The sequence below is a fragment of the Fusarium oxysporum genome, chromosome I, assembly GCF_013085055.1.
Source record: "Fusarium oxysporum Fo47 chromosome I, complete sequence".
NCBI classification, from domain to species: domain Eukaryota; kingdom Fungi; phylum Ascomycota; class Sordariomycetes; order Hypocreales; family Nectriaceae; genus Fusarium; species Fusarium oxysporum.
In genome coordinates this window covers 4,426,149-4,444,310 of record NC_072840.1, presented here as the reverse complement: position 1 = coordinate 4,444,310, position 18,162 = coordinate 4,426,149, and the positions used below count along the sequence as shown (strand labels likewise).

Sequence of the window (18,162 nt, the reverse complement as noted above, 5' to 3'; positions counted from 1 at the left end):
TCCCACTTTATTTATGTGGCGCTCAGTAGCCTCGCAGCCTAGAAGCGGAAGTATTTATAGTCAAGACAAATTACCTACTCCACAAACTATTTCGCGACAATCACCTTTACTCATTCATACCATCCTTCCTATACACGACGCCACTATGTCGACTGTCGCAGACGACCTCCTCAACGATTTTGGAAGCTCAGGCGATGAGGCCGAAGAAGAGCTGAATGATGGCCTCATCAAGGATGAAGAGGCAACCGGCAACCGTGACGCCATGGAGCTGGATGGCGACGCTGAGACGAGGGACGACGAAGATTCGGATGATGGATTGAACGACAGGGAAGACTCCGAAGCAACAAAAGTAAAGGTCGAGAAGATGCAGCTTGGAGGAGTAAAGGATGTGAGAAGCGTTGCCAGCCTTATGCAAACGCTTGAACCAATTCTCGAGGTTAGTACTGCCCCCTTCAAACCGAGCCGCATCAACGGTCGCATCTTGATGGACGATTCGTTTACATCAGTTCTTTTGACGGATAGCCCTGACGTATTGCCTCGGACGCTACAGAGAATCGCACATTACCGATCGCAAGCCGCGACGCAGACTACCAACGTCGGAAACATCGAAGATCATCCCGAGTATCATCTTCTGACGCAGTCCAACAGTCTTTCAACCCAGATCGATGGCGAGGTTGTACTCGTTCATAAGTTCATTCGCGACCACTACTCGACAAGGTTTCCTGAGCTCGAGCGACTTGTCACGACGCCGCTCGAATATGCCAAGGTCGTTGCCATCATCGGAAATGGCCCGTTGGATTCGGAGAGTATCAAGGCCCTGCAGACTTCGACTGACAACCCGCTTGGAATAACCCTCAAGTCCGTCCTTGATGGACCGTCACTCATGATAGTGACGGTGGAGGCCACCACGTCAAAGGGCCACGAGATGACACCCGAAGAGCTTCAGCGCGTCTACAAGGCATGTGATATGGTTATTGCCCTCAACAAGGCCAAGCAGACTCTTGTCGAGTACGTGCAGTCGCGCATGAACATTTTTGCGCCAAACCTGACAGCCCTCGTTGGCTCTCTTACGGCCGCCCAACTCCTCAACGCGGCAGGCGGACTGACAGGTCTCTCCAAGACGCCTGCTTGCAACATCGCCTCTTGGGGATCCAAGAAGAAGCACTCGGGGCTTGCTACGAATATAGGTGTTCGGCAGCAGGGCTACCTTTACAACTCGGAGATGATCCGAGGCATTCCCAGCGACTTGAAGAAGCAAGCCTTGAGAATCGTGTCAGCCAAGCTAGTTCTGGCTGCCCGGGTTGATCGCACACACTCCAGTCCTGACGGATCCACAGGAGAGGAGCTCAAATCAGCTTGTCTTGAACGCCTTGAGAAACTGACAGAGCCACCTCCCAACAAAGGGCAGCGTGCGCTCCCTGTGCCAGACGACAAGCCATCCCGCAAGCGAGGTGGACGACGCGCTCGCAAGGCTAAGGAGGCTCTCGCTATGACTGATCTTCGCAAGCAACAAAACCGCATGGCATTTGGCAAGGAGGAGAGGGAGGTTGGATATGGCACTGGCGAGTCAACTGTTGGTATGGGAATGATTGGTCAGTCCAACGACGGCCGCATTCGCAGTACCCAGATCGACCAGCGCACACGCGCAAAGCTCAGTGCCAAAAACAAGGGCTGGGGCGGAAACAGCACCGTGGGTGGTGCTGCGTCGTCTATCGGTGGCTTTGGCCAAGCATCTAACATTGATCTACGAGGACGCGGCTTACGAGCCTCGGGAGTTGGCAGCACCATCGGTTCAGCAACCGGCACAGCATCGTCTTTGTCATTCACACCCGTCCAAGGTCTGGAGCTTGTTGACCCCAAGATGCAGGCAGAGCTCAGCAAGAAGCGCAAGGCCGAGGAGGACCGCTGGTTCAAGGGTGGCAGCTTCACACAGGTCGGGGGGTCGTCAAGTGGAAGCGTTTTCAAGGTGCCAGAGCTCCCAGCAGCCAAACGTGTCGATACAGGGTCAACCAAAACGAGTGCCTCAGCATCAAAATAATTATGGCCTCAGTATCATTCCTACACCACATGTTAACTTAGTGCTTTAGGGGTCACTACGTGGCTTGATTGTCATGGGAAAGTTCAGCGCTGCCATGGGAAAGCGGACATTTGCATCATCATCATGATCATCGCCGATGGTGATCATGATGATCATGTATTACAACAGCTTGCGGTTCGGGGAACCGGTCCTGCAGCGACCCCGCGCGCAGCATTGCTACCAACTACGACGATCAGCGAGGAATAGTTGAAGAGTGCACGGTAAGAAACAGACGGATATTTCATTCGGGCAGGTGTTTGGCGAAAACGGCGTTTCAGGGAGAGGATCTACGAGTCCCAGGAGCGGAGTAGCATGGGAAAGTAATTAGCTCTCTATCTCTGGTAGTTTCGAATGGCTCTGACTGGTTACAACATGCTGTCCTTGATTCGGAATGTGATTAAACACGAGACCGTAATGTTGAGAAACCGGCTTGGACAAAGCTCGAAACTAAGGCAAAGTCGTTGGTAGAGATTCAAGTTTGCCGTACAGTACTCCGTGCAGTCCAGTAGTTGACACGGGCACCAGGGTGTTTAATCCAAAAACGGGCTGACCAAGGAAAAATATAAATCACAAATCTCGATCGATCGACAGTGATCAGCAAAGGTCACCATCAACGTGACCTGTCAAACGGGAAACATGGCCGTAGCATATTGGTCCTTTCTCTCACTGAAAGGATTCTGCGTCGCATCGCGAGAGGCCCTTTGTGCTGTGCATATTCCTTTCGCAGTTACACTAGGGTCGTGTTCCTAGATTCCGGACGTACGTTGTTGACATGGCGCGACCGTTTTTTGCTCTTCAGGCTGAGGTCAAAACAAGTTCCCAAGTTGCCTATCAAGGACGGACTCGTCAGTCACAGCCACAGCCACAGTTACAGGGTAACAGTACAGTAGTAGCTGATGGCCCTGTTCTTGTCTCGACAAGGATACCGGCACACCGCCAGAAACATCTGTTTCAGGGTATCGAGATATGAGAATTTTGTCTCAGTACTCTTTACGACACATTGCTCCTTCAGCTGTTACAATGCCACATATTGGAACAGACGAGCAAAGTTGGCATGGCGCACCCTCAATGCCGGGCCTGATTGATCGAGTACCCCTTTCCTTGTTCCCAAGGGATCCATGGTGGCATGGTGACGCAAAGAATGTTGATATACAACAGCCTGGACTTTGTCAGGATGAAAAGGCGATGCCACCATACACATCAGAAAGAAAGGGGGGGGGGGCGGTAAAGAGCACCAGGTTGTCTGGGGTTGTCTATCCTGGAAAGGATAGTTAACGCATGCGATGTTGTGGGTTAGGTTAGCCGAGAAGAGGATTACCGAATGGATATAGTTGCATTGCGCGGTTGACATTGAGATTTCGTGCGGGAAGATATTATGACGACTTTGGTGACATGTTATTCTACTGCTTCCTGAGTAGCTCATGTATGTGTAAACATTATATAAAAAAAAAATACACCATCATGTTACCATGTCACCATGTCACCATCAAAGCAACACGAAGCGGAGAAAATACAAGGATCGGTAAACTCTACTATCGTGAACGAATTTACATAGCTATAAATTCTTCGACCTATAGATGATAAGAACTACCAAGTTGCTAAGACAAAACAACACAACATAGTAAAGGCCCATCAAGGAGAATGTAACCTTGTGTGGATTGGCATGTAAGTGGTGGAAACATATCGAAGTTGATGCCATACAAAAAGAAAGGCGGTGATAGCCTGGCACGCACTTGCATGACCCAGAGAAGATTGAAGAATAAATAAAATGATACCTGAGAGATTTCGGCAATACCTTACCTTAGGTTCGTAGACGACGAGGATCGCCCACGACCAAGCAAATCCCCCGTCGTGGCCGGAGTCGCTCCCACTGGCTGGTGGGAGCCTGGGACAACTGCTTGGCTCCGGCTGACTGGTTTGGCGTACGGCGGGTTGCCGCTTGTGCCTGACAATCTACCCCGAAGGAACGAGGGTGTCGTCGACCTGGTTACATCATTGGTCGATGTGGTCTTGGGCGTCCCGAGTGATGAAGCGAAAGAGGGTACGGTATCGCATCATGGCTCAGCGGCGCGTCATAGTCGAGGTCCCCTAAACCACCTTCCCTCCACCAGGTCATCTTAGCGACACTAAGTCTGTTTGTTGATGATGCCTTGCTCCTTGGTCCCTGCCCGCCATGTGTGCTTCACTAGACCTCTCTCTGGAGCCCGGGAGACGTGCCTTGCCCAAGGCAGGCAAGATAGACCTTGTCCTTGGGGAATTAGAAGATGATGGATGATCGCCGGGGTCCCTGAGGTTAGATTGATCCCCTCGTGCTCTACGGGCCCTCTTCTCCGGCGCCATGTCTTCACGCCCCTCCCCTTGTCTCCTTGACTCCCTGAAAACCCTTGATATCTGGTCTCAAGCCCCCTCGGTCGCTGAGGCGGCGGGACCCTCGAGAGCCACGCGGACGGGACCGATGAGGCTGGCCTGCCAGGGCATCCGACCACGCACACTCCACGCAGGGCACCGCCTAAGAAGTCAAAAGGGACCGATCCCCCTCCTGACTTAAGATCTTAACTGAGCATCGTTGACCCGATCCCCTTCGATGCTTCGATCGCACTCAGTGGAAGCCGATGCGCTTCATGCTGCCGCCACTCGTTTTTGTCCCGCTGATCAGTCAAACAGGACCCTTGTTGCTTTTTTTTACTCAGTTACCAAGGAACTTGCCTGACACAGTCGACCCTGCGGTCATCTGCGTACTTTTTATTCTTCCTGGTTTTTGTGATCGAGTACAGCCCGTGCATTCCCATTCGAGCCAGTCTAGTCAGTATTCTGGAAGCACTTCGATCTCCGACCGCTTCATTAGGCCGGCTTTGAAACTCTGTTGTGGCCCTGCAGCCCGAAATCAAGATTGTTCCCCGGTTGGTATGAAACGGCAATCTTGAATGCCTAACGGAGCATGCCTCCGGCCCAGCTACTCCCCGGAGGTTTTTGATAATTAAGTGTTCGACCTAAAGCGAGGTCTGTCTCCATCCCGTGACCCGTTTTGGATGTTGAAGGTACTCCAGTTGCAAATGTTCCGCCAGCAGTTCATCAAGATCGTGCCCGTAGGTTGCTCAGACCAAGATCTCTCAGCCTGGTCCGACCAGTTGCGTCATCAGAATTGAAGAGAAGAAATGTCATGCACGAATAGGGCCTGTCATTTACAAGCGATAGCTCATTATCCTAGACAGATCCCTAAAGCCCTGTCAAGGCTTGGTGTCCATGTCATCCATAGCTGGAAAGATGAACGTCGCTGTAGCGAAACGTATTGACCAGATCACGTATCTGATCGAACAATCTCATCATTTTCATCGACTTTGATGAGCTCTACACGAGTAATTCCACCCTGAAGAGGCCGAGTGACACTGGATTCATTTAGCCAAGGTAGCTCGGCTAGGATTTGTGACGTCAACGGGGCGCGATGGAAGTGCTGTAAATCTGCAAACAATTATCTGCTTGTAAACGCATCCGCCTCTCAACTGATAGTGGAGGGACCCTGAATACTGGCTTCAGGGTTCAAAAAGTACGCCCAATGTACATGATTGGCATTCCGGAGCAAAACGACCGGAAGGTTGCAGAGATTGGTTTTCAGATCGAGGTTGTACTGATGAAATGGAGGAATACCCTACTCGTATTGGACCAAGGAACATAAAGTTCGTCCTTCGTGTCAAGAAACCCTGGCATACACAGCTGCAAAGTGGAAGTCAATCTGGCGATTCGAGAGGGGTGTAAGGAGTCAGAGGCCAGGGTCAATCAGTCAGAACTGAGCCAGTCAGCTTCAACGGATCATATGGGAAACCTCCTCATTCATCAGGTTATCAGGAAGTGTCGCTGGGTGTCATTGGTTGCAATGGCTCCTTCAACAACCCCATCTTGCCGAGATGGGGAAACCACCTGAGCTGAGTGGAAGTCGAGTCTCCAACAGGGTTCGTCAACTCCATTGTGACACCCTTCGGCGCCCGGGATTGGGTCCGCGCCCAAACAAACAAATCGCAGGCACTGTTGATGGGGCGCTGTGGGAAGAGAAACGACAAGATAGAGTTCCCACGGTGACCAATGGAGGGCATCCGCACAAGGTTGATTGGCCAAGAAACAACAAGACGAGGTTTGACAAGATAATTCACTCCTCGGCACGCCATTCTGATGGTCAAGTTACAGAGCACGAGATTATCAAATGGATCGTAATGATGCTGTTGTTTGCCATGTGGCTTCCAAAACCAAAGCTACATATTCGGGCTAATCTCGAGCAGTGTAAACCTGCAAAGCCTTGGCAACGAAGAACGGGTTCAGTTTGCTTCCATTGCTGTAAGAAGTTTTCGTGCTCTCTGGCACTTGTCATGGGTTAATTGGCCGAATCTATCCAGACGTTGCTGCTGTTGCGGCTGGCGCAGGCCATAAGCAGTGAAAATGTTGGCATTGGATCGGTCCCCACCCTAAATCCACAGTAAAACTCCCTTGATCGCCATTTTCTCGATCTTTTCCGATTATTGGTCGATGGAGTCTCTATCCCCCAGTTCTGATGGGGACCCTTGGGGGCGACCCTGGAAGCGTTAGCGTCAAGGGGATTGTCGTCCGCCCCCCGCCGCCTCCACTTCTACCTGCTTGCGAAGCTGACCAGACACGCTGAGGTGCCGAAAGCAACTCAGGAAGCGTAGCATCTAGGGTGTTTGTGCCTTACTAGCCCTAGCTAGCCACTCTAGCTCTGGGGAACGTGCCCCGGCATGATCCACTCTGGCCCGCCCTCGTCTCACCCCAAAGCCCGTTGCTGGTTGCGGGCAGCAAATGGAGCAGATGTCTTATTAGTGGGTCAACCACGAGCGAAGCCGCAGTTTTTTTTTTTTTTTACGGTTGTTAGAGGGCCTGTACTTTAATCTCATCAGCCAGACGCTGTCACCATGACGCCTCTCTTCGCTCAATGCCTTGCATGAGCCCCTCAGGGAGCAAGAAAGCCTAGGAAAGTGATAAAAATATTCAACCAAACTTAATGTGAACTTGGGAGGCCTTTAGATCAGTTGTTTTTATCACGTAGCATAAGGGTTCTGAGTTTTCTTGTCTTCCCTTGCCCCCTCCTTCCGAATGTCGTTGATAAGCATGTTGGTGTTGAAGAGAGGCGAGTATGGGTGAAGAGCGGGGAAAAGTTAACCGAAAGCCAATCGCTCCATGAAGCACCATATGTTGTATTGTATAGGTAGGTTGTTTAGTTTACCTAGAGCTGACTGGCTTTTCAAGTGCAAGTTCACAATACACGATGCCTGTGTCTCTGTTTTCTTTTGAACATATTTTTTGGGTGAAACTTGGACATGCGAGCCCCTGGGTGGCAGGGGATTTGCAGGGTCCGACCAATTGAGTACAGACAGTTTCCTGAAAGTGACAGGATTAAGCCCTGCATGAGCTGTATGGGAAAGTGTCTGTCACTGTGCTTGGGTCCGTTTTGCTTTTGTGTAACCGTTAACTATAGCTCTGATAATGACCAAGGGTTGCCGCTACCTGGAGCTGGAGTCGCTCAGTTGGCCAGAGATTCAGCGATTGTTGTAGCGTCCCTCTGACAGTCTGGACCTGTTGCTAATGGCATGCCGTTATGGAGTTGACGTCACCATGGTGCGATTAGAAGATGTACGACGTCTCGGGGTCCCAGGTACTCTCTCACTAGCTCGTCTGATCGGGCTATCCGTCATGGTGACGCCCCAAGCCTAGGGATCGAGATTACAGTTAGGAAATCAGGGTCCAAGTCCCGGAGTACCGTTCCGTAGGATAGGTGCAGTAGGTGCAGTAGTCGTCAACTCATCAGCAGGGCCGCACTTGGTGCGCAGATATGGTACCGTGGCCAACACTACTAACGTATTGTAACATGAGCGTGTCGCGCCGCGGCCAGCTCAATGCGGCCGAGTGAAGGTTTCTCGACCGAGTGCAAAATAAAAAAAACAAACGGCCCTGATACGGATCTTTGAGTTTAGAGGTATTGGATTGTGCGTTGTGATTAGGAAATGTTTCCTGACGCAGCATCCGACCGAGTGGGCGCCGGTGAGCCCAGTGTCAATTAAGGCAGGGCGTGTTATGTGGTAGCAATGGGATAAGAGGGTGGAAAGCCCTGCAAGGAAGTCGCTGCCTGCAGCAAAACTGAGCAGAAAGCAAAGCAAGGTGAAGTTCAACAAGATTCGGCATCCATGCGTTTGTTGTAATTAGTCTGAGGAAGATGGTCGCGAATGATCGACATTACATGGAAGCTGGAGATGAGGTGAAGGCCTACAGTTGCTTCTCTGAGCGAGAGCCATTTGGGGGATAGTGTTCCCAGCAAAAGGGCTCTAGAGATGGCTTGCGCTAAAAGAAGGTCAAAAGCAAGCCCTTGGCCGCCTCACACCCTGCTGTTCCTTGGCGGTTATCCTTCACCAACCCTGGCAAGAGCTCGGTGGTTGCAGCTGGAGGCCATTAAAGGCCCCTTCGTCCCTGGCAAGCCACCCCACACCAGCCTGTGTCCCACTTACCAAGGAAGAGACAAAAACAAGAGCGCGAAATCGCGCCGCAGCAAATAGAAGAAACCACCATAATGGAGTTTCTTCTTTGACAAAGAAGAAGCGAACAGAGAAAGGAATCTGTAGATGCCTGATGCAGTTCCTTCTGTCCTGGATACATTAGGCACATGCTCAGAAATGCCAAGTCGGCTGCGTAGCTGGGGAACATCAAGGCATAACCCACCATATTCTTAATCCGGTCCATGAGGTGCATTTATTTTTTCATCACTCCGAGGTGGCTAGTGGAGGCTACCACTTCCACCACTACCACCACCTCCACTGTTCTCCAGTGAGTTCCGGCCAAAACCGTCTCAGCGGTTGCACCAGCCTGGCCGCCGAGCCCTGGCTGGTCTACCTTGGGACATATGGTGAGGGGGAGCGGGAGCTTGCTGATGACTCTCAGGGCAGGTGCCTGTTTGGAGAGTTTCCTATGCCAACCCAGGTTCGTTTTTGGAGGCCAGTGCCACAATGCTCCCCACACCCCCCCTCTTCTCCATCCAAGTTGAACACGCTTGACACTCTGAACAGAAGGGGAGAGAAGAGGAGAAAAAGGAGTTAAAGGCACACCACTGCCTGATGCTGGTGGACCCCATGCTCTAGGGTGTGGCTCATCCAGGCCAACCTACCCAAGTTACGTCCATTCATCGTAACTCTCAATTCAGACTCGACATTTTTCTCGATCTCATCGATCGATGGGGTTGCGCAAAAAATCCCATGCTTGATTCCCACCCCAATTCTATCCCTTCTTTTCCCTTCTTTGCTCTTACTGCCCGTGATACTCCCCCCCCCCCCCCCCCCCCCAAACCAAGAGGCGTGTGCTCTGTTTCGCTTCGTCATGTACGTACTCTCACTCCCCTTGTTTTCCTCCTTGCAAATCCAACGGGTTACTTATAAACTTAAGCTCCAGCCATCCATCGTTTCCAGCCTCGCTTTGTTTGGTGTTCTTCACTCTTCATACCTTTATTTACTTACTACGATACTCTCTCATCTCACAGAGTTGCTTTCACCTTGGGCTGATCATCAACGGATACTTGCTTGTTATATCCGTTCTTGTGTTGTGTATCCAGTTACCCTTTCCGTCTGTTTTATCGTTGCTCCTTGGCTCCGGCTCTGGCTTGTCTACTGGATTCCTCGGCAACCTCCATTATCTAAACAACAACAATCACCGCACTTGTGCCAGATCTTTCCTTTCTTCTGTGCAATACATGAACTTGATACCAAACGTCCAACTACTCTGCTTCCTTACTACCAAGACTGCAGAATTGACACCGCCATAATCAGCTCCTTGCTCCCTTCGCTACCACTACCGGACCCCTGTCTTTTTTCAGGAACACGCACGCAACAGACCACGAGAAACCCACCAGTCTCGTGTTCTAAAAAGCGGAGGCGATTTTGAGCTATCAATCCCTTCGTTCGGTCCCCTCGAGTCCAGACAGGCTCCGCGACTAGCCATCCCGCTATTTTGTTCCGCCTCGCTTCCCTCGGAGCTGCAACCCATACCCAGGCGCATTGAGTCACTCAGTCTGATCTGATCAGTAGCTGTGTTCTACTGATTTTACTGCAACTGCCAACATTATCAAGAGCAGCTCACAATTACTGCCGCAATGACAATGCACGCAATTAACGCCGCTGGTCGACGGGTTTCACTCCTTAACGACGAAACTGCTTCCCAACAACAACAACAGCAGCAGCCAACGCAACAACCACCGCTCAGCTTCCACTCTCACTCCAGCTATGCCTTCACTCAATCATACCCCACCCCGGGCAGCAGTTCTTCTTCGCCAAATACTCCCGAACTTCTTCGTTCCGACTCTTATGACTCTCAAATGAGCAACGATCCTCTTTCTCCTCTGACTCCCAATGTCGACTACTATCCTCGACAACAGGTCATGTACACAATTCCTCAAGACTACAACATGGAGGCGAAGCATGCCCAATACGCCGATAGCACCCGTTCAGCTTCCTACGACGCTGAGATGGTCAGCCAGCCCCGATCCTCGCCTATGCCCGAGCGCCCCGGAAAGAGGTATCCCTGCAGGTACCGCGACACTCATGGCTGCGAAAAGACCTTCACCACCTCAGGTCATGCCTCGCGCCATTCAAAGATTCACACTGCAGAGAAGGCTGTTCAATGTACTTTTGCGGGATGCCAGAAGAAGTTCACTCGCGCCGACAACATGAAGCAACATCTCGAAACCCACTTCAAGGATAAGAGTCGCTCTTCTACTAGCCAGCGCAGCCACAGAACATCCCTAGCTGACGCTCGTCGTAACTCTACATCCGGGCGCCCTTCCGCGAGCCGCACATCCTCGTCCAGAAGCCGACGCGACGCTGATCCCTATCCCCTTCCCACGCCCCCGCTGGCCTCACCCAGTGTTAACAGTGGATCTTGGGAGTTGGGCGGCCGCAACTTGCCCATTCTCAACCGCCCTGTTGCTGGCAGGACACCTAGCGGTCTGGATGCCCTCGCTATGGCCGTAGCATGCCAGGAGGGCTCCGGTGTCTGAAGTGAATAATGCTGGATCCCTCACCCCTGGCATTTCTCCTTCAAAAAAAGATTTTTTCTCAGGCATTACTCTATTGATAATCTTAATCCACTGACAAGTCCTATCTCTATCTTCACACAACTTACTCCACCTGTCGATTTGATCCTTGGGGGCACAAACCATTCCTCTCATGACTGCCCCGACCCACACAGACATTGGTGCACTTTTATTCTGTTCAATGGATTGTTTCTATACGGCGTTGTATGAACACACGAGGAGCAACCCCGATTCAAAGGCGTTTTCTTTCCACTTGGATGGGATTGTTTTATTCTTCCTTTTTCTATTTATCATTTATTCAAAAGGTGTCTGGGATTGGACGGTGTCGCAAGTATACGAGTGGCTACACGGATGGTTCTCCCCATACAAGGCACACGGTTTAGATAAATGACGACAGGACGCGCTCTCTTGGAGTTTCAAACTCGAGGGCAAAAAACGCATGGCGTTGGCGGGGTTTCACGATTTCATGTTTCCAATTTTTGTTCAACTATAAGATCTTTTGGGATAGGCCCATTCGAGGGCTGTATCGGGCATCTCTAGGGGCAAGGGTGCCGGAAGAAGACGAGACAGCGGCATTAGTACACACTTAGTCGCTGCCCCTTACGGCTGTATTTAGACGGCAGTGAGGCAGGTTCATGTGTAGTCCCCAGGAGTTGGATAGGTGCTATCACTGGGGCCCCTACTTTGGATTCAACACATGAACTGTACACAATTGATACCATTTTGAATTTTCACTCATCTTCTCGCCAAGCATCACTTAATGTCAATCAATGTGAAGGGATAGAATACCTTTGTTTACACTGGTGTATGCCACAAAATCTTTTTTTCATCACCAGCATAATTAACGATGACTTGCTGTTTCCATTCAACATCAACTCTGACTCATTATTGCAATACCTTGTGAGCTTGTCATCGCCCACCTACCTAGCCAAGCTAATCTAGATTAATACTCATGAGACTCTGCTTTGCCAAGGACAAACGTATATCCACGTTGTAACACTTGTTTATTGTATGCTCTTGGTAACCAATGACCTGATGATCGGCAGGTAACTCCATTCATTTTACGCGCTTCTGAGTTTCGTCGCATGGAATGTTCTGACAAGCCTGAGACATTTCCAAAACGCACATGCCAACCACGTTACATATGAGAAATAAAAGTCTAATTTTTATATGTATATATGCTTTGATCATCAAATCATCCGGTATCATTACTCAACTAACTGTCATCATACTTCATAATTCTCGTACCATGTGCGGTTCCTTACTCCCATATATCCTCCTTTTCTGCACATAATCTGGCCATCTCCAGCTGCTCATCTGTCTGACAGACTAGCACCCGCTGCCTGGCATCGCGTTTGCCGAGTTCCTGGACCACATCCTTGATAGGTTCCTGATTACTAGCATCATCGAGGGCAAAGCCTAAGCAGGCAACCCTCTCGACAACGGCAGATCGAAGCTTAGCGCTGTGCTCTCCAATGCCGCCAGCGAAAACCAAAGCATCGACACGACCCTCGAGGGTTACGAAGTAAGAGCCGACAAAGCCGGCAATGCGATCGACAAAGATTTCAAAGGCCAGGCGGTGGGTGGGCTCGTCTGACTCGGCAACGACGCCAAAGTTGGTCGTGCCCGTCATGGACTTCCAGCCGCTCTCCTTATTGAGGATCTCTTCAGCCCTTGAAATGTGAAGATGTTTGGTGGATGCAGGGGAGAGTTTCCCCACATCGGAGGCATAGTGAAAGACAAGACTGTAAAGGTTGGCAAGGGTCAGCATGCAAGAACCTTAAATTTAGAAAGGAAGACCCTGATCCCACCCCTCGGTTCCGGATCTCATGTATGATCTGATGAGAGTAGCATTCCGCTGCATCCGGTGGGGCATGGTTCAGGGTTCTGGACTCCGGGCTAAGGGTGTTTTTGAGGGATTGAGCGCCTTACCTAGGATCAACACTGCCGCTTCGAGTCGCTCCAGGCAGGCCCGCCAAAGGTGTCAGCCCCATACTCGTATCCCAACTCTTGCCGCCCTTGATGGCGCAGGCGCTGGCACCGCTACCAAGGTGCAGAGCGATCATGTTTAAGCTGTCGACGTCTTTTTCAAGATACTGGGCCACGGCTCTTGTGATGAATGCATAACTGATTCCGTGAAATCCGTACTTGCGTAAGCGATTGCTTTTCGCGATCTTTGGGTCGATGGGGTAGGTGTAGATGTGTGGAGGGATAGTTGTGTGGAACTGTGAGTCGAAACAGGCGACGTTGATGGTCTTGGGTAGCGCGGTGATGCAAGTATCGACGATGCTCAAGGCGACACCATTGTGAAGTGGTGCCAGGTCGCTGAGTTCTTCAAGGTGGTGATAAGCGTCTTGGGTAATGACTTGCGACCGATCATAGTCTCCGCCATGGACAATGCGATGGCTGGCGATGGCAATGTCCTCCTTTGAAGATATCTCCTTGAGTTCATTGTCATCAATGAATGTCTTGAGGAGAAGGTCGAAAGCATCCTCTTGATTCTTGACGCTTTCGGCAACCTCTTTCGCCTTGACCACCTTCCCACCGCGACGCGTATAAGCAAGCGTTGCTGGCGGGGCAGTCAATCCCCCGATTGAGGCTTCTGCGATTTGACGAGGTTCCGCGTTCTTATCTGCAGTATAAACCGAGATCTTGACCGAGCTGGAGCCGGCATTGATGGCGAGAATGACCTTCATGACCGATGGAGAGACGTTGAAGGGGTCAATGGTTTGGTGTTGAGTGTGTATCAGGAACGGGGAGCAGTGGCGGCAGTGAGCGATGCTGGGGGAAGGGAAGCTTGAGTTGAGTTTATGAACTTTCCATTCATGACGGGTTGTGCATCTCAATGACGACACAGCTCCATGGTACGATCCAGGCACCGCGGGGTCTTCCGAGTGGGTGTGGGGGCGCCCCGAGCATTTCCCCGTTGTCTGCCCACGGATAGCGACATAAGGTATACAGCCTGATAACCTCTGTTTGACATACCGGCCAATCCCCTACGGGCGGCTGCTGATTATCGCCTTTTTTGGGCGGCGTTCGATGAGCGCTTTCATTTCTGACAGGTGAAAGGGTGTGAGGTGTCAACGTCAAACCTTGTAACTGCTGTCACCCCACTTGGGCACGCACTGCAGCACGAGCATGTGGCTCGTCTCGGTGGTGCAACTGGTCGAGGATACTGATATGGCATCTGACTCGGATTTGACCTTTCAAGGCGTAGCTTCGGCCGCATCCGAGGGTTCTGGCACCGATTCGAGCATGTGGCTCGGCCATCCTGACACCGGTAAATCGGGAGAATGTCCCGGCAAAATCTGCGGCGAGGGTAATTCGAAATGGTTTGGTGGAAATGGGATGCCGTTGAATTCACGGTCCGAACTGTGGCAATAAAGCCATGTCTCGATAAATCGTCGGTATGCTGGTCTGACTGTTAGCTGACATGTCGGGAGACGGATTTTGGAGATCCGGCCAGGGCAGCCGTTGCTCCTGCGAGGGGAGCCCTCTTTGTTCTAACCTTGACGCTCAGTAAACTGGATGGCCAGATATCGTATGTCGAGAGTCGGCTGCTGCAATGATCTTGGCTCGGAGGAATCATTCGTTCTGGTTCGAGATCGCATACGATGCGGCAGTGAAAAGCGTCGGTGTGAGTGTTGGTCGTCGCCCGAAGTATGCCGTCTGCCAGACGCATTGAGTCGAAGCTGTTTTGCGCGGTCGTCCCGCCCGCGCAGCTCCCCGTCGAACGAGTGAATATCATACTCTCGGTATTGGCCATCCGTCTTATTCGCACACACGCTGAGGGAGTGGAAAGTGGTATATCGATCCCTCCACAGCTTGAGTCTCTGAATCGCACCGATCCCCTTCACCTTGCCGAAGCCATCTGTGCGACCATGGACGTTTGTCCAAACGACGTCGACGTCATAGAAATCAACTAGGTCCTTTCTGCGCAAATCTCCCTGAAACTGAATAGAGCTCTCGACTGTCGTGAACTCATATCTGATCGTGACGTACTGGTCATGTATACAAACACCCTCATCCGTTGTGTATCGAATCCGGTGAGGTTCCTGAAACGTGAGATACCTTTCCATGTCCGAAGGGTCGTAGTACGGGCGATGACGCGAGTGGAGGGTATGAGGATATATGTCGGAGGGTGTGTCGGAGGGCACTGAGAGTGAATTGAGTTAGCTGACATTGGGTGTGGAAAGCAGCAGCCAGGTCTACATACAGAAGTGTTCGAGCAGTTCGTTCTGATAGCTACCCTGCCATAGAACACGGCGCTGCTCAGAACCCACCACTTCCCAAGGCCCCAAGTAAACGACTCGTTCGTCAGGAGTATCTTGAAAAAGAATTCTAAATGTATCCCAGTGTCAGCCAGATGAAACGTCATTTATATCAACCGCGGGCCGGGAGAACCGCACATTGTTGCTTGGAAACCTGGGGGTCCCAAATCGAGTACCGAGGTCCCAGTTCCCGACCCCTCGGTGGTCGGAGCAGAAATGGTTGATATGCCGGAGGTGGGAGTCCAGGTTGAATCAACCGGACTGACGTATGTTCGTCCGTATGTTGGCGGGCGACCGAGCGACGAGGAAGTAAAGGATGAGCCCGAGGACGACATGCTGTCGCTGGTAGCAGTCGAGGGCGATCTGACTGACCGAGCGGTGGGGACATGTCATGACACGGTCACAACGGCGCAGGAGGTGCGAGTGGTCTCTGCTGGCGCCTTCTTGAAGATCCCAATGACCAGCCCTAAAGCCGTTGACACGCTTTGGCTTGAACTTGGGCAACGGTCAGGTCTGTTGTGTGGAAGCCTGTGTTGACAGAGGAATGGCGGCTCGGCAGGCTCTTGGCTGTCGAGGTCCTGATATCGCCAATGCCTGGGCCGGCGCAAAGGCAGAATCTCAACAATAGGGCAGCGATACAACGTGGAGGCACCGAGTACACTCAGTCGGGATAGACTTCAAGCACTAGATTGGCAAGGGTAGCTCCGGAAGCCGCTGGTGCATTCGTCTGCCCCTCCGATACGACAGCAGGAAACTAGACCTTGGGAGTTCCAGTACTGTATCCGTACGTGTACAATGGTGTGCTTGATGGGCTCCAGGTGCCGAGGATCCCAACCTTGGATGAGGTAAAGTTGGAGCTCACGTACATACAGATATCGCACCGAAGCTGTTGCAACAGCAGTATGTATGTAGAGGGCAAAGCAGACCAGACCAGACCAGACCAGACCAGCCCAAGATAGGACAGGAGAGAAATCAAAGTTCAAGGCGATTTCCTAGAAGTTTTAGAGCTAAGCAAGTGTGCCTGTTTTTCGTTGTTCGTCCCATAAACCAGCTGCAGGCCAGCATCATCCATCGCAAATCGTGCTGGGGAGAAAAAAAAGTAGATAGACGAACGCGGTGAATTTCCACGGATGGTCGACTCAACGAGATGCCTGTCCATACGTAGCACATATGTTTGGGCCCGCACCAAATTGGCGAGGAGGATGGACACCTGTAGGCAGGTAAGGCTAGCCACACACAGACAGGCACGCTGCACGCTGCCTGTCGCAAAGCCGCCAGTTGTTGCCAACAGAAGAGGAGCGCATCGACAGAAGTCGTCCCAATGTCGTTGTGCAACCGACAGCCAAGGGTCGACGCCACATGGGCAGAAGCTTGTCTTCCATTGGTGGTCCACTAACAGCGGGAGTACCGCGCACGGGGGTCCATGCGACATTCTGATGGGCTAACACGGCCGAGAAAGCTTGGGTGTCGTGGGGCTCTTGTAATGTTCCGGGGGTCTCTTCGACTTTTTTTGCTTTTCGCTCGCTATGAGCCAACCTAACGTCCATGACATTGCATTGGAGCTATGTAGGCCAAGCTTCGGCTAGCAATTCCGATTGTCTGGGCCGGTCAGTCTTGTTTGATATGGATGTCACCAGAATCTGGAATTGATCGCATGTTTATGACTTGAGAAAGTTATCAGTCTCGTTGGCATCACTCGACAGATCCGCGGCATCACGAATACGGACCCAGAAAACCAACGCCTAGCCGGGCAGAGCCGCGCACTACTACTGTATAGGTAGTATCCGCCATCACCTCAGCTGGTGTTGGAGCCTCCAATGAATCTTAGTTACTCTCAGCGTGATGGCATCGCTTGGAGTTTTTGCACAGTAATGGAGATGCATGTTTCGATACTGGTCTGGTGAAGAGTGGAAGAGCCACGCTTCGGCACGCTCAGCGATCCTTCAATTGCAGTCGGGGCTGAAAGTCGTTTCGTGGTGTAAGTAAAAAAAAAAAAAAAAAAAAACGTTTGGCATGTGAGTTTTCGATATGCTCATCGAGTTGAATAACCTTGGAATCACCATTTGCCCTGTCACGTTCCGAGAATGACCTGCTCCCCATGATATAAGGATATCTTTCCTTCCTCTTTGAGTTGAGATAAATCATATCAAGACGGTTAAGACTATGGATATGTGCAATAAGGGCTTAGATCTTCTGCGCTGGGGGTCGCAACGTCGATCTACTGCATTCCCTGAACCATGGAATTGGGTTGCAGCACTCCATACTCCGTAGTTGGATCCAGATTGATTCAGCGAGGCACTAGTCAAGGTACAGCATGAGTATGTAAAGTAAAGTAAGGTATAGAGTACAGCGCCGTCTCCCTTGAAGTGCATCTGTCATGAGCAACAGTAAGTATCGAATCGCTTCTACTTCACCTTCAATTAAAGATGATTATGTAAACCACGTCTTCGCGACATCAAATCCCCCCACGCCCTGCCGACCAAGCTTCAACACCACGTGCCTCTTTCAAGATGCCAATGCCTTCTTCCGTTGTCTTAAACGGTTAACTCAATGCAAGTCTATAAGCCACAGTGGTTCCAGACTCAGGGCAGAGGTGCCCCCCCCCCCCCCCCCCTTGGGTTATCCTTCAAGGCATTTATTGCCCTTCACAAGTCGGACAATTCTGTACCCACACGGGCTACCAAGTCTGGCTGACAAGGGACCCCTAAACAGTCGCCGAAGCAAGTCATTTGTGTTTCTGC

The 18,162-nt window shown here is 51.3% G+C and overlaps 3 protein-coding genes across 3 annotated transcripts; 2 read left to right on the top strand and 1 right to left on the bottom strand.

The window, feature by feature from the left end:
- The first annotated feature begins 84 nt into the window (after nucleotides 1-84).
- FOBCDRAFT_212636 (uncharacterized protein) lies at nucleotides 85-2,453 on the top strand. The gene has a single exon (XM_054702902.2). It carries the CDS (start codon nucleotides 146-148, stop codon nucleotides 2,036-2,038), a length of 1,893 nt encoding a protein of 630 aa, XP_054558877.1. The 5' UTR covers nucleotides 85-145; the 3' UTR covers nucleotides 2,039-2,453.
- Nucleotides 2,454-10,107: 7,654 nt separating this feature from the next.
- On the top strand, nucleotides 10,108-11,199 carry FOBCDRAFT_6940 (uncharacterized protein). The gene has a single exon (XM_054702899.2). The coding sequence runs from the start codon at nucleotides 10,212-10,214 to the stop codon at nucleotides 11,112-11,114; it is 903 nt and encodes a 300-aa protein (XP_054558874.1). The 5' UTR covers nucleotides 10,108-10,211; the 3' UTR covers nucleotides 11,115-11,199.
- Nucleotides 11,200-12,411: 1,212 nt separating this feature from the next.
- FOBCDRAFT_125017 (Acetokinase family-domain-containing protein) lies at nucleotides 12,412-15,756 on the bottom strand (the record flags this gene model as incomplete). Its single annotated transcript, XM_059607787.1, has 6 exons — nucleotides 12,412-12,895; nucleotides 13,083-14,080; nucleotides 14,277-14,458; nucleotides 14,659-15,306; nucleotides 15,367-15,491; nucleotides 15,560-15,756. The coding sequence occupies 6 exons, from the start codon at nucleotides 15,754-15,756 to the stop codon at nucleotides 12,412-12,414; spliced, it is 2,634 nt and encodes an 877-aa protein (XP_059466608.1).
- Nucleotides 15,757-18,162: the final 2,406 nt, after the last annotated feature.

Bases quoted from the DNA above. Each gene is read 5' to 3' on its own strand.
- FOBCDRAFT_212636 (XM_054702902.2), top strand. From the start codon at position 146: ATGTCGACTGTCGCAGACGACCTCCTCAACGATTTTGGAAGCTCAGGC.
- FOBCDRAFT_6940 (XM_054702899.2), top strand. From the start codon at position 10,212: ATGACAATGCACGCAATTAACGCCGCTGGTCGACGGGTTTCACTCCTT.